Here is a 15,860-nt window from a genome sequence, read left to right as displayed (position 1 = left end):
TTGCTGAATGTTTTGTTTGTAATTGCTGAACTTAGGCACAGTAGCTGAAGTTTTGTTCTCTATTTGCTGAAGTTTTTGTTTGTAATTGCTGAACTTAAGTATAGTAGCTGAAGTTTTATTCTCTATTTGCTGATGTTTTTGTTTGTAATTGCAAATAAGCTGAAGTTTTTTTGTCCTGGATTCATCAGTTTTGTCATTAAGCTTTTCCAAAAACTTCACCAGAAGATGCTGAAGTTATTTAGTTCATTTATAAAAATTTCAGCACTAACTAAGCTGAAGTTTTTTTGTCCTGGATAAGCTTTTTCAAAAACTTCAGCAAACCATGCAGAAGTTATTTAGTTCATTTGTAAAAACTTCAGCACTAAAAGCTGAAGTTTTTTTGTCCTGAATTCATTAGTTTTGTCATATAGCTTTTTCAAAAACTTCAGCAGAAGATGCTGAAGTTATTTAGCTCATTTGTAAAAACTTCAGCACTATATAAGCTGAAGTTTTTGAAAAAGCTTTCTAACATATTAGATAAATAATCAGATTGCCAACAGTATCTAAATCATAAATTTTGGAAACAATAAACGTAAACAGAACAGAATTATCATTGTCTACTAACTTACTTACGTGGAAATATTCACAAATTATTGTCTACTAACTTACGTAATTATTTATAGTTTGTTTTTAAATAATCTGATAAACATATTTATGTCAATCATCCCATGAACTGAAGTTTCATAGCAGCACCAACAACAGCAGCAGAAAAAAGAAGAAGAAGAAAAAGAAAACGAAGGAGAAGGAGGAGGAGAAAGGGGACTGAAGTTATTTAAAAAGTGGGTACAAGTTAAAAGTTTATAAAAAAATAGGTATAAGTTAAATGGGGGCGACCAAATAGGACACCCCGTGCAATTTTTACTGCAAAAACAAATACGTATGGAATATGCTCGAGTTAGTAAAGCACACCTATAAAGACAACTTATCTGCGGTGAGTTTACCTCTACACAATTTTCTCAACGGGCTAAAAAATTGACTTGAATTTTTTTCGTAACATATTATAATTATGCTACATAGTTCAAATAATAATTGTTCTTTATAGATAATGTAAGATCTTAATGTTTTTTATACTCCTAAATTTTAGGGCTTTCGATATATTTAAATAAGGAGAAACTTAATAACAAAACTTTTTATTTTTTAGAGCCTAACATATTAGGAAAATAATTAAATGACTATTCCTTAATATTAGAAAAATAATGGTTATTTATAAATGTTAGTGAAATAATTAAATTACTATTTTGTCCAATGTGAACTCCATATTTAAAGGGTAAAAAAGGCGAACGACATTTCGCTAAGGGTCTTCGTGCTTTTAATATAGTATAGATTCTTAAGGGATTTTCTCCTAACTATACCATATATGAAACCTTATTATCAAAAATGTGCATTGTTTGTTAATTACCCGCCCAGTCCACGTTTTGCCTACAAATTTTGTACCATTCGACTATTAGGCATTAAAAGGACAGAATATTCCCTAAAATTAAGGAGAGAATCTTGGTGTTAACTGATTCTACATTAAATTCAATTTTAAAAAGGGAAAGGAGATTTCTCATCTGCGTATTTTTCTCCAGAACTACAATTCAAATTCTCGAAAAAAAAAGAACGAACAATTCAAATTTTCGAGTTTCAACAACTCAAAGTTGAAAAAATCTGTTCTTCGTCGTTTCTTCTATCACGGGAGGTTTGAGAGACTTCAATACCAAGTTCCGTTGCAGCAGGATTAGGGGTGTTTGAGGATCCTGATCCACCACCCTCTACATATACCCTTATCTTCTACTGATCCTCCCACCGCAACTGATCAACCCCTTCAACATCTTCAAGGCTAAGATCAAAATGAAGTCAATAATTAAAGTCCTTTCTAGTATCGCTAAACCACATCTTAACTGCATTTTTCTAGAAAAGAAAATGGCATACGATTTTATCCGCTTTGCTTTCCTCAAGATGCAGCTAGTATGATGTCATATCCGATTCAAAAAAACAAGCACCAATTAAATGGACATAAAGTGGAGAGTTCAAAGGCAGATCAATGACAATAACTTAAAGCTTGTAAACAACAACAAAAATGAGAAGAAAAAAATAACAGCAATATTATCTACAAATTTACTACATATATCTACAATTTGACTACAATTTCTTTATTTGGTGCAGGCAAAAAAATATTTTAATATACAGTGTCTCCAGATTGTAGATAAATTGTAGGCAAATTGTAGTTTACTTATAGTTTGTAGTTAATTTGTAGATAAATTGTAGATATATTGTAGATATTATATTTTTAATATTGTAAATTTTTTTTCTTTGTGTTTGTTCTGAAAATGTAGGTGAGGGCTTCAACAGATCATATACATACTGTGTTGGATGGTGTGAAGCGGTACATTGTGTGTCTAGAAAACAAGAAATGTAGCTGTGGCCAATTCCAACTTGAAGAACTTCCATGTGTAAATTGTTTCCAGATTGTAGTTATAATGTAGGTTAAATGTAGTTAATTTGTAGTTTTTGTAAAATTTTGTAGACAATTTGCAGATTAATTGTGGATGTCACATTTCTACAATTTGCTCTTCATCTACAAAATTTCTACAAAAAACTACAAATAAACTACAATTGCACCCACACTGTCACACTTATATTGGGTCAGATGTTTGTTAACCAAGTTTTTTCCTAGTTTGGTCAAGAACTTGTGTGTCAATGCCGGATAAGTGTGACACTTGAAGAATCTCTACCTTTAAAGAACCTCTAAATTGCCTAAAAAGACAATTTATTTAATATTGAAATAATATAGACAAAATGGAGCCGGAGGTTACAGAAGATTCATATGGCTACCCCACAAATTTACAATTGAGAATTGTTGATTGATCGATTGAGGAAGTCTTCTGTGTTCATCGTCTAATTCAACTTCGCTTACTGCCTCCATTTTCAAACCTTCCTCCATCTTTGAGCCTTTCTTCTACTTCGCTAACCCCAACAGAGACGCAGAGAAACACTTCGAAGATTTGATTAATTTGATTTGATTTTGCCGCTGGTATTTGGTATTTGCCGGAGTGAGAGATTACTTCTATCTGTTTAAAAGCAAGGGATTTTTACGGCGCTGGTCAGATCTTAGGAATTAAGGGGAGAGAGAAACGTGAGATATATGGATACCTTTAATTAAGGAGTAAAAACTGCCCATTAATTAGACCCTTAATTAAATATGGTATAAGATTGGTAATTTGATATATGGATTTGTAATTAAATCAAACCTTAAATATGGAGGGTAAAAAGGTTTCCTATGTGGTATAAGAATATAAAAACTCCTATTCTTAAATCTCACTTATCACCTATTATCAAAATACTTGGACCGGTCAACACTGGAGGGCTGATTTAGGCCTATATTACGTGAACCCTATGATTTTTTTTTTTCCAAATTAGCTATTTTATTAATATATTGTTAGAAATGATCTAATATTATTTGCTGGCCTTAATGTTTCAAAAAAGGCTAAATGTTAAGTTATTTATCTAAAAAAAGAGATCAATTTCTACCAACTACTTTTTTTTATTCATTTTTTAGTGGTGCACCCATATTTTTATAGTCCTATCTAATTACTTAAAACTTTTACCAAATATTACCATGTATTTTGTGATAAAATGAAGATTACTGGTCTTCTTGCTTGTACTCCAGTCTCCAGCGCTTTCCCTCTTGTCTTGTACTGCACAATTATGCAGCCTTCCAAGAAAAGAAACAAAACCCCTCAAAAATGGAATTAGCAAAACGTCAATTGTCCCCTTTAACATTTTCCCAAAGATATGGAACCAGCAGAATCATCCAATAATGCTGTATATATCAAGTATATAATAAATATCAATGTGGTCATGACAATAAATAGGGGGTTGAAGCAGAGGATAATGAAATGAAAAAAAAAAAAGGGAAATGGGTGGGTGTTGTTGCTCTCCTGATGCTGACATAACGCACTGTGCATAGCGAATTGCACGGAAAAAGCAAGAAAGAGAGATTTCCAATTGGTCCTATTTTCCTCTCTCTAGACTTTGTTGCAATATATATGGCGTTATCAGCTACATTAGTTCATAATTATTCTCCTCGCCCTTCTTTGTCTGGCAATTCTTGTTCATCTTCTCCTTCTTGTTCTTCATCTTCTTCATCCTTTGATCAACGCCGAGGGTTCAATTGGAAATTCCTCAGCTTTTCTGGTAATATTTATCGCCTTTTATTTTCTCTTGTAGATGGGTTTTTCCTTTGAGCTTGCAATTGATCAAAATTTGATCTTTTTTTTTCTGTTGAATTGGAATTTATGCCAAATTTAGTATCTTTAGTAGATTAACTGATGGGTGTTTCCGTTATTTGGATTGTTGGTTGAATACTGAGAGCTAATTAAAATACAGATGAAATAGAAATGCTAAGTACAAATTAAACCCTTGCTTTGACATATCTCAAAGTACAGTGCAAGAGTAGGTAGTAAATATGTAGCTGGACAGATGTGATCAACTTTTACTGAAACAAAGAGTAGCAAAACAACTTAAGCCATTTGTTTCGTTTATCATTTGGATTTAGCATCTTCGTTTGTGTTTTTTTTCTAGTGCACTTCAGTTGCTAGAGAAATGCAAGAGAAGTGGTATTTAAAGAATTAAAGTAGTTTCTTGCTTCTTAGGAGAGAGAACCTTGGCTAGCACATTTAGTTGGTTTACTTGCGCCAGAGATCAGCGTAAATGATAGCTTTATATGCTCCAAATTTGTGTTGCTCAGCAGGTCCTCCCTGGAACTTGTTTGGCATTAGAGCAAGTATAATGGAACTTTAACTGTGCATGCCATTTCCTTACTGTGGTTGTTGTTTGAATATGATGATTCAGAAATACGAGATACCTAATGAAGTGATTGTCCAATTCGTGTTTGATCCAAAGATACCTGAAGGAAGAACTTGGAGAGTTATGCAGAATTGAAACTACCTTCTTCTAGGATCCTAGAATAAGGTATATTTAAATCCGCATAAATCTCCAAGTTCTTCCTTGTCAAAGGGGGTAGGATCATGTTGATAAAGGTGACATTATCGAATACCAATCTACTTCATGTCCTTATTAACTCTATTTCAGTTAGTAAGAGATTGGAGAAATTAATGAGGAATTTTCTATGGGATGGTGTGAAAGGGAGGGAGAGGACTACGACTCCCATTGAGAGTGCGGGTTTGGAACTTCGAATGCATGAAACCTTAAATAGATCATTGTAGGGAAATTGTTAAGGAGGTTAAGGGGGAGCTATGTGGAAGAGAGTCACAAGTGCAATGGCAACCCGATATCGGTAGTTCACGAGGAAGTAATGTCATCTGATGGTACAAGTGTGTGGAAAGGAATCAAGGAGAAGATGGCCTTTTACAAAGAGTATGGCATGCACGAGCCGAACAACTCAAGGTGTAAAGTGTGCACGGGGATAGTGCCTCACTTGTCGGTTGCCTTGAGAAGTATAGAAGCTGCCTCATCCTTAGTGAGTCTCATTTAAATATTAACTTTACCTTTTGAACATTGGTCAGTGCATAGCGATTATTCTATTGTCTAATTCAACTAGTCAGGGTCTGTACTAGTCAATGCCATATTACTTGTACTTATGCTGATGAATGCTGCAACTTGCTTCTACCCAATCCTTTACTTGAAGTTGCAATTTTAATTGCTTTATCTTACATATAGCGATATATAGTATATTATCCTCATAAGGGTTGAAACTGCTCTAAAAGACTTGGATATTTCTATTCTCCCTTGAAGTTATCATTTTATCACCAGCTCTTAGACTGAAGTCTGCTTTTTAGGCAAATCAATATTGTTTGTTCTCTACTTATCATCCAGGCTAGAACCATTGACCCCTTCTCCTGGTGGATTGTGCCGCTGGAAACGATATCAATAGGTGTTATATTATTTATGCTCTTGTGGTGTCCTTAGTTGTGCAGCTATTGTTTCCTCTGGTTGCAGTCAACTTTGTGAATTCTGAAAAGCCATGTAGTATATCTGAGTTAGGACATAGTTTCTTGTGTTCTTTCGCAAAATCCTTATTATTTTTACACTTCTAGATGTCTTGGCATCTTTGGATCTTTTCTTTTTTTGCAAATCATTTCTCTGAGGAGGTTGTCTGCCTCTTCTGCAGGGATAAACAACATCTTGAGAAGTCAAAGCTATAAAGCCCATGCGATGAGTACAACTGAAGGAAGTATTGTGTCACCGAAAGGCTTGATAGACATGGAGGAAGAACCTGAGCATCTTCTAGTCCTTGTTCATGGTATCTTAGCAAGGTTGGCAACTTTGTTTACTCACCCTAAAAGGGATGCCTCCGTGTCTACAAATTATATATTATGTGCGTGTGTGTTTAGAATTAGTTTCTATTCTCCTTCTCTGTACACAAGATGAATGGTGATTAGAACATTCTTTGTTTAAATATTATGTTCTAGTTGTAGTGCTATCCAGAATTGGGTTTAAGTTTTCTTACATTCTTATTTTCAACGCGCATTATAAATTTGGTTGGAATTTTTTTGTTTTCCCAGGAGTATGAAACTTGATCTTGCATTTGTCCTGGTCACATACATATCTATATCTGTTTGTATATTACTTTTATATTCCTCAGTCGAACTTTCTTTCATGTTCCTGAGGTGATGATTTTACTTCATAATCCATGATTTGGTTGTCAAGTATGTTTTGTCTGATATATGTGTAATGGGCACGGTCTTAAGAGCTGATATCACCCATATCAGTCAATTAACTACGCTTCAACCCCAAATGTATGCTGATATCATCCATAGATCAAAAATATATTTCTGAAGATTAGCATGCTTCTGTTTGTATCACTGAGATTTCCAAACAATGCAGCCCAGGTGACTGGACGTATGTTCAAGCAGAGTTGAGGAGGCGGTTGGGAAGAAGCTTTTTGATATATGGTATAATTTTTAGTGGAACTTGTCCTCATATTTTCATGTATTTTTTTTAGTTTTCTAGGTCTTTTCTTGCTTCAATTTCGACTCCCACCAAGAAAGTAAAGTAACAATATGCTCTTGCTTCAATCATATGCATACTGTTGATCACATGAAAGTGAAGTATCAGCATATATTAAAGTCTACTAATGATCAGCTATTTGAATGTGCTAGCTACTGCAGTCAATGAAATAAACTGCAAGTACGATGTCAAATTTGAGTGCAAGAGGAATACGAGAAGGTTTTGTTGAATTTCATTTCCTTGTTCCTTCTTTTAATCCCTAAATTTGTGAGGTTGGGGGTGAGTGTGTGGATCTAAAGGGAGGGCATTTATGAATTTGGACTTAATTTTGGATAGGTTTGTTATTGTCTTGAGATCTAATATATCGTACACGAATCCAATGATAGAGTTCTCAAATCTGAGTTTCGGTCGGGTGGAATATAGATCTGGTTTGTCTTTCCTTACAGTTTTAACACTCTCCAACAGGGAAAAGGGACGTGTGCTGATTTATTTACCTTCATCCTATCTGTGGCAAAACCAGGACTGCTTTTCATTAAACTCTATTTTAGCTGAATCGGAGTCGAGTAAATCTGATTTAGTTTTCAGTTTCAGTTGAACAATATGAGATTTGGTAAACTCAAAAAACGGATTAACTCTCTCCTAGTTTAGAGACCAATATGCTGATTGGCACCTTTATGGAAACCTTTCTTGGTTGACATATTGTAGTCATTGTATGGAGCGGGTGAAAAAAGTAATAGCTTGATTATAGATAGCTTTACCACATGTCAGGGTTTATGCTGCCCATTTTCCTTGTTCACATATTGGATGATTGGTTTCGACAACTGATGGCATAATAAATTTTATGCTTTTGCTCTTTGCTCTTTTCATCTTGGACCGATTCCTATGCAGCTTTTACCTCTTCCCTCACCTGTAAGGGCCAATAGAAAGACTAGTTCATTTAAAAGAAAAAGGTTAAGAGATTTTTGCTTAGTTTTTACTTTTTGTTTCTCTTTTGGAGGGGGTGGTATGGGAGAGGACGAAGAAATGAAACTGGAAATAATAATTGACAAGGATTTCATGAACTCAACCGCTAAAATTGGCAATGAGGACAATATTATGTTTGTGTTTCCCTTATCTTATCAGAGTTTGAAACTTATACTTGTTACTGCATGAAACTCCATATCTTACTATCCAAATACTACAATTTGTATTAATAATTATCAAATAACTGATACAATTGGGATCTCAATCTTTTATCTTTTCTCATTCTTTTTTTTTTTTTTAAATCTTGAATCTTACGTATATCTAAATCCAGGAAGGAATTCAACAAAATCTGGAAGTCCTTTTTTGATTGGTTTGTGTATGCTATCTGACTTTGTCTTTCATGGTGAGCAGCAAGTTCATGTAATACGTATACTAAAACCTTCACAGGGATTGATGGAGCTGGAGAACGACTAGCAGATGAAGTGAGTATGGTCCCTTTGCTGGTACTTGCTGTTTACTTGTGTAGGTTAGCTTTGTCACTGGTTTTTGGTTAGCTATACAATACCCAAAGCAAGAGATCCCTGATAGGTAGTATCCTATGCTGGTACTTGCTGTATAAGAAACAAAGGGTCAATGTCCTCTGGCTATTCTGCGGAAAGTGAATAAAATTTGTGGTGTATTACAGTATTAGCTGATAAATGTCCTTCCATCAGTGCATCAGATATAGATTTTTTAAATTGTCTAAATTGCACTAATAATAGCTGGGTTTTTTCTTTTTAATTTTACCTGAATCACTGCAACCAAACTGGTAAAGTTGGCCTCGATATACCTTTACTTCATAAGCATATTGCCTTCACTACTTAAATAAAAATTCTCCAAAAGCTAGTTGTTTTTACCTGCACTCAGTATTTGTCTTAGAAACTTCAATTATGTAAACAAAGTATTTGAATGGTCATATAGTTTCCAGCCACTCGTTTCTGACATGAAAACATAACCCTCTTGTACTCTGCCTTTTCAATTCTCCAATACATGGCTTGTGCTTCCAGGGTGAAACTATGAATTCTCATCCTTTCCTATTTGGAACATCTGATAATAAACAGGTTAGGCTGGTTGTGCAGAAAAGAGAAAGCCTAAAGAAGATATCCTTTTTAGCTCATTCTCTTGGTGGATTGATTGCAAGATATGCAGTTGCCGCACTTTATTCATCAAATGGTAGTGAGCAGTCCGATGATTCAGTCACTTCAACTAATGCAAACCTCAAACCAGTAGGCTCCTTAAATGAAGGTTTGATTGCTGGCCTGGAGCCAGTCAATTTTATCACCTTGGCAACACCACATCTGGGTGTGAGAGGGAAAAATCAGGTCTGTTTTCATGGTACAATCTGATCAGTGATCCATGATTGAATCTTATCTCAATATTTTTTTGTCCTTCAAGAAGTTACTAGATTTTGTCCATTACAATTTCCTTCATAGGGATTTCAGTTGTTTTCATGTATTTTATGCATATATTTATTTTATGAGAATGATAAGTATATATCCTGTATTCATGCTTTTTATTATAAATCTCGTAATGAAGCCTCTACCTGGAAAATTTTGAAACTTAAGTGGACTAGTAAGTTGTTGCAGAGTAGAAACTAGCTTTTAGCTTTTTTAAAGCAGAAAACTTTAAGACATTTGAATTAGATTTTTCTGAATTCTTCTTTACTTTAAGACTATGTCCGTACTTACTATGTCTTAAAATATTCATCACTTTAACAGCACCACTTTAAGCATGAGTCAAAAATCTAAATTGTTTAATATTGAATGAGAAAGACTGTGTCAGGACCTATTTACTCAGAAAATTATACAAGTGTTAATCAATATTTACAAGTAAAGAAAAGGAACCATGAAACTTCCTGTTTCATTAAAGCAGATGCCAGGAATATTTTTGCCTTTTATTATGTAAGACAAAGATTATATACAAATAATCATAGTGGTATACTGCATAGTAACTAGACGTCAAGCCACATAGTATAACAGAAAAGAAAATGCCTTACCAGGCCTTCAATAAGTTGTGTGTCAACATACCTGAAGCATCCAGGAGGATATTAACTTGAGGGTCATATTGACTTACATTTAGGAGGATATTAATTTGCCAGTTAATGTTGGGTCAAACAAATCATTAAGTCTTAGTTTAAATCATAATCTTTGATACTGTCTCTCAGAATTTGAATGGTATGTTGTTATTAGTAGCTTATCCAGAAAATAGTGTTGTAATTACTTTGTAATGGCTCCTGACATCAGGACAGTTGATTAGCTTTTATTATTCAGCTTCCTTTTCTCTTCGGGTTGCCAATCTTGGAGAAAATTGCAGCACCTATGGCTCCTATTTTTGTTGGTCAAACTGGTAGTCAGCTCTTCCTTACGGATGGCAAACCTACTAAACCACCTCTGCTGCTAAGGATGGCATCAGACTGCGATGACGGAAATTTTATGTGAGTATAATTATCCCTACCAGTCCTTGAAGCAGCTGTTTCTCCTGCCCCATTCTCTTTTTACTCTTACGCCTGGCTTTTCCTTCTTGCAGATCAGCGCTTGGTGCTTTCAAATGTCGTGTTCTATATGCTAATGTCTCTTATGATCGTATCCTTTGCATCTCATTTGTTGTTTCTTCATTTAATTAGCAAAAAATAATTCGTTGATAGAGTTCATTCCAGTGCTTTTCCTCTCAACAACAACAACCCAGTAAAATCCCGCAGGTGAGGGGTCTGGGGAGGGTAGTATGTACGCAGACCTTACAGCAACCCAGTAAAATCTCACATGTGAGAGGTCCGGGGAGGGTAGTGTGTACGCAGACCTTACAACAACCCAGTAAAATCTCACATGTGAGGGGTCTGGGGAGGGTAGTGTGTACGCAGACCTTACCTGTGGTACACACTACCCTCCCCAGACCCCTCACCTGTGGGATTTTACTGGGTTGTTGTTGTTGAGAGAAAAAGCACTGGAATGAACTCTCTCAATTTGTTGAATTAATTGCAGTAATTTCTTGACATTCTCTAGATATGGTCGGTTGGCGTACATCATCTATAAGAAGGGAGACAGAACTCGTCAAGGTGATTTGAGGTTTACTAATCATTGTTATCATTTGTTGTCCATAACTATAGCATTGTGAATGTTAGCATTTAGTCAAGATAAAGACGAAAAAGGACATACAATTATAATTGGTTTAGTTAAGCAATAGTTACTCAAGAGTGCAAGATTGAATTGAAATTCCTAGGGAAGAGGTTTTGGGTTATGGCTTGGAGCAATTCTAAAACCACAGAATGCTGTGTTGTTGATGATTTGGTGAGAGCAGCCCTTGCTCTCTCCGATGCACACTCCTCTTTCTCTGAGAGCATTCCATAGTATGCTGGGAAAATAATTAATGATAAACAAGAAATTATGTGGTTCTCAAACTTAATTTTAGTGATTTAATATACTTTGCAACTGTTTTGACAGTTGTAGGTCAGATAAAGAGTTAAAGTTGGAAATTGTAGGTGAGCAGTAAGTTCCACAGTCTAGTGGTTAGTACATTTGACTCTGAATCCAGTAATTGCATTTCAAATCTCAGTGATTCTTTACTTTTATATGTAAGAACCAAATTAAGTACTTAACCCAGCTGCTTTAGAATGGAGAACAGCAACATCCAGTTAGTCTTTTTGGTTTCATTACTTTAAAAGTGCTACCATCGTGAGTTCATCTGTGGCAGTTATGATTTTGTTAAATTGGCAGCCCCCTTGGCGATCGTTGGATGGCTACAAACATGTAGTAGATGTGGAATATTGTCCTCCAGCTTCATGTGAAGGACCTCATTACCCCCTCGAGGCAGCCAAAGCAAAGGAGGCAGCACAAAATGCACTAAGCACGCAGAGTACATTAGAATATCATGAAAGTATGGAAGGTAATAGTACTAAGAGAGATGTTTCTGCTAGTTTCAAATGAATCTCAATGCTACTATATATCTTCTACAGCAAGCTAAAATCTCACTACTCTTTTCGAACAGAGGAAATGATACGTGGCTTGCAACAGTTGGGGTGGAAGAAAGTTGATGTTAGCTTTCACTCGGCGTTCTGGCCCTTTTTCGCGCATAACTTTATCCATGTAAGTTCCTTCCATGTTCTATTTCTTTATGTTCCTCCGTGTCAGGGTTAATTCGATCACTATTTTCCGGTGACAGGTGAAGAATGAATTCTTTCACAATGCTGGAGCTGGAGTAATTTCTCATGTGGCAGATCACATAAAGCAACAAGAGAAGCAACCTGAGTCGTCCTCATTAATTACCCCTAGCTTGTAGCTCTTATAGTTGTACAGGAAGCAATTCAGCGTATATATAAATGACATCAAAACGCTAAAAGCTTGATTCTTTTTTATTTTGACGGGTACAATAATTGACTGCAAAAGCATATTTGTCCCAAAGTTGCTGGTTTATTTGTTTATACCGGCTGGTTTCAACCAGTGACGAAGCGAGGAATTTCGCTGAGTGTATTCAAGATTATATATACATGTATTAAAAGTAATATTTGCACTATATATATACTGTATAATTTTTCGACAAAGGGTGTTCAAATTGACCACCCTTCATTGGTAAATTAATATATTCTGACAGTTTTGGGATTCTCTCTTTTCCATGTTCATGTTCGACAGGAAAGATAAATTGAAGAACAGAATTTACGAAATGAAAGGAAAAATAAACAAACTATATATATACATTGAAATATGGATAACATAAAGCAAATGAACACAACTTTGATTCAATCGTAAGCTCCATAGTTTTCCCCACATTCTCAACCTCAACGGAGCTAAAAGGAAAAAGATTAGCCAACCCCAAAACAAGTCTAAAAAATAGAAACAAATAGAGCATTGCAAACCACCTAAAGATCAAATTGAATCAGATCAATCACATTATAGAACAGGCAGTGGCATTATCATCACTGAACATGTGTCTGGTTCGTTCATCGAAGATTGTATTGTAAGGTGGCTCTGCATAGTAACCGTGAGCATGGCCATTGTAGCCGTGCACGCGGTAGTTGTAGGAAGAAGAAGGCTGGTGTGCGAAGTAAGTGGCTGGCGTGCTGTAGAATGTGTCATAATAATGGTGCATATAGTTATGGTATTCTGAATTGTATGGATATGGCCATAGTTCAGCTTTCCTTCCAGTTTTCCTCACTGTTTTGAGGACTTTTTTCTGCTCTGCCCATCCTGTTACTGTCACTTTTTGCATGTTCATGTCTTTGTCAATGTTATCAACACCTGAGATTAATACCAAAGTGAAACAAGTCAATTAGGAAAATTAATTTAAATGTATGCTTTAAATAATTCCGATATATATATAAGGGCCATGTTGACTTACTGCTTACACTTGAAAAAATAAATTGATAGAAATAGTATAAAAACAGATCAACTCATCAAATCACATTAATGGTTTAGGTCCAAAGAATTATTGGACAATGAGAAAAGTCCATTTTATATCCAAGCATGCATGAAGACACAAAAACCTCACCAGCTGTGTGAATGATGACTTTGGTGGATAATAATTTAAACGTTGTCTCCAACTAAAATTTGTAAGAAAACTATTTTATAGGAAATATCATTATATAAAACATGCTAAATAATTCTATTACAAAGGGTAAGGCAGTAAGGCTGTCTTGTCAAAAAAATTTAAAAAGAAAAGAATGGAATTGTGATAGTAGATACCAACCATCAAGCTTCTTGAGAGCCTTCCTTATTTTGCTTTCGCATCCTGGACAATCCACGTGCACTCTCATTTCCACAATCTATAATGAATAATGGGTAACTTAATTTAGAGTTTAATGTTATACACTTACAGTAAAAAAAAAAATTATATTCTTATGTCTCCTATAAGGTAATTATAAATTTTATATAAACATTAACCATCAACATGTTAAAAATGGTAAATAGTGTACTACCATACGTTAAAATTTACTAATATTGTAAAAGCTCTTACACTATCCCTTACTATATAAAAATCATAGTACGTTCCCTATTTTAAGCATTTATTCGTTAATAATTAAATCTCTTTTACAACGACTACGGCGCAATATGTCAAGTCATCATGAAAACAAAGTAGAGTGTTCCCTATAATAGGGATTTTATTTTTTATCAAGCTAATTTTTAGCATAAGACCATCGTTATAAAGTAGAAAATAGTGGAATCGAAGAGCCACTTAGTACATTTTCTTTTTTTTTGTTGCATTTTTTCCGAGCCACTAACCTTAATGCACTTCATGTACTCGACAGAAAAGAATACTAGTAACAATTCACTCATTAGTAATATTAAATTATATTCTCGAATTTTTTGAAGGAGTAAATAGAGATTAGCAGGATAGCTCTTTCTCATTACTCTATGGTCTTCAACCTAGCTCATTCATATTCAAATATATATTGAAGAAACAAAATACGGAAAACATCATTATTTCAAAGGAAACAGAATTTGGAAAGCATAAATCTAAAAGTTCTGAAGTAGAAAACTAGAATGATAAACATAAGAAGAGAGATAAACCCAAATTATGCTCAAATTTATTTCCCACCATACACATAAGCAATTATAACCCACGAAAATAAACACCAAAAGAGAGGAAAATAACATAAGAGAGACAAACAGAAGTGCAAAAAGTTAGTAACCAATTTTTTTCTCCATTTTCACATACACTATATGACATATGCATGCGTATCTCTCGAATACATAAACATGCAGAACCTAAACCAATGTGCCGTTTAATTGGTGAAACACTGGAATACACACACACACACAAACACACAAATATTTACACGCACACGCTCATGATACTAAAGATTATGTTACCATTTATCCTTCTTTCTTTTCTCCTTTTGTTGGAGGGGGCGTTGGGAATGGGTACATAAGTAACATTAAAAGAAACTATATGTAAACGTATGAGTTTAGAATGAAGCACACCGTCATATTGTGTGACTTTTGAGAAGAGGAGCAACACAAATGTAGACTTCCTTAGATGAAATATCTAAGTTTTAGTTTGTGCCTTTGTGTGTCTGTCTGTATGTTTATATACACAAAACTAGACCTGGACAGGCACGTATATCTATTCATTGGAGCGTTTACACATAAGAAAGAGAAATAAAGATAACCAAAAATAGCATTTTTTTAAAATGTGATCCGACCCACAATCATATTATCTTTTCCTTTTTCATGTTTTAATTTGACCCTAGGTTGCTAATTTTTGGAGACAAACCTTGTGCTATGAGGGGCCATATAAGTTTCAAGAAAATAATAAGGAGAAGAATTGGGTCATTGAGAAAGCACACTGAAATTGCTGCTTTAATAGAGTCCACTCATCTACACAATCCGTTGTTTGGGGGAAAGGTGATTGATATATACTAGTAAATATAATAACAACATATATAAGAAATTCAATCTAATCTTGATAATACAACCAACCATGCATAAGGATGGGCATTAGGTGGATTATCGTGATAACGGTTTTTAAATAATAGTTGTCGCTTTTCTTATATATAATTCCATCACTATCATATTAGTTTCCGTGTTATAAATAGAATTGTATTTATGGTGAATGTCTATATTTAGAGAGATTCTAGGGTTCATTGCTTGGTGGCTAAGTCACCCTCTCCCTATAAATAGAGGGTTCTATTCTATTGTAATTCATCCCAAATCAATAAGAATTCTCTCTCTACTTTTCTCTGCAATACTTTCTTTCTTCTTCTTTTATTATTTTATAACACGTTATCAGCACGAGACTCTAACCAATTGAGTAGAAGCTTTGGGATTGAGCATAATGATGGTCAATTATTCCATGAACTTCCTTCATGATTAAATTCTGGATTTAAGGTAAGTATTTTACCGTATTTTTCTCTTTTATTCTATACTTTGATTTTATAT

The 15,860-nt window shown here is 34.6% G+C and overlaps 2 protein-coding genes across 3 annotated transcripts; one reads left to right on the top strand and one right to left on the bottom strand.

The window, feature by feature from the left end:
• The first annotated feature begins 3,693 nt into the window (after window positions 1-3,693).
• Window positions 3,694-12,500, top strand: LOC109220623. 2 transcript variants are annotated; one of them, XM_019385084.1, is made up of 11 exons: window positions 3,694-4,215; window positions 6,152-6,296; window positions 6,868-6,935; window positions 8,401-8,435; window positions 9,054-9,314; window positions 10,263-10,426; window positions 10,519-10,574; window positions 10,992-11,044; window positions 11,703-11,871; window positions 11,974-12,071; window positions 12,148-12,500. In XM_019385084.1, the coding sequence occupies exons 1-11, from the start codon at window positions 4,068-4,070 to the stop codon at window positions 12,262-12,264; spliced, it is 1,314 nt and encodes a 437-aa protein (XP_019240629.1). In that variant the 5' UTR covers window positions 3,694-4,067; the 3' UTR covers window positions 12,265-12,500. The 2 variants fall into 2 exon arrangements, with proteins under 2 accessions (XP_019240629.1, XP_019240628.1); XM_019385083.1 differs by having other exon boundaries at window positions 8,365-8,435.
• Window positions 12,501-12,652: 152 nt separating this feature from the next.
• On the bottom strand, window positions 12,653-14,983 carry LOC109220621 (heavy metal-associated isoprenylated plant protein 28-like). Its single transcript, XM_019385080.1, has 3 exons — window positions 14,904-14,983; window positions 13,669-13,744; window positions 12,653-13,220 (listed from the first exon to the last, which is right to left on the bottom strand). The coding sequence occupies exons 1-3, from the start codon at window positions 14,907-14,909 to the stop codon at window positions 12,868-12,870; spliced, it is 435 nt and encodes a 144-aa protein (XP_019240625.1). The 5' UTR covers window positions 14,910-14,983; the 3' UTR covers window positions 12,653-12,867.
• Between the last annotated feature and the right edge of the window lie 877 nt (window positions 14,984-15,860).

Source organism: Nicotiana attenuata, unplaced genomic scaffold (assembly GCF_001879085.1).
Source record: "Nicotiana attenuata strain UT unplaced genomic scaffold, NIATTr2, whole genome shotgun sequence".
Lineage (NCBI taxonomy): Eukaryota > Viridiplantae > Streptophyta > Magnoliopsida > Solanales > Solanaceae > Nicotiana > Nicotiana attenuata.
Note: the sequence above shows the minus strand (reverse complement) of the source record. Positions and strands in the feature narration are given on the sequence as shown.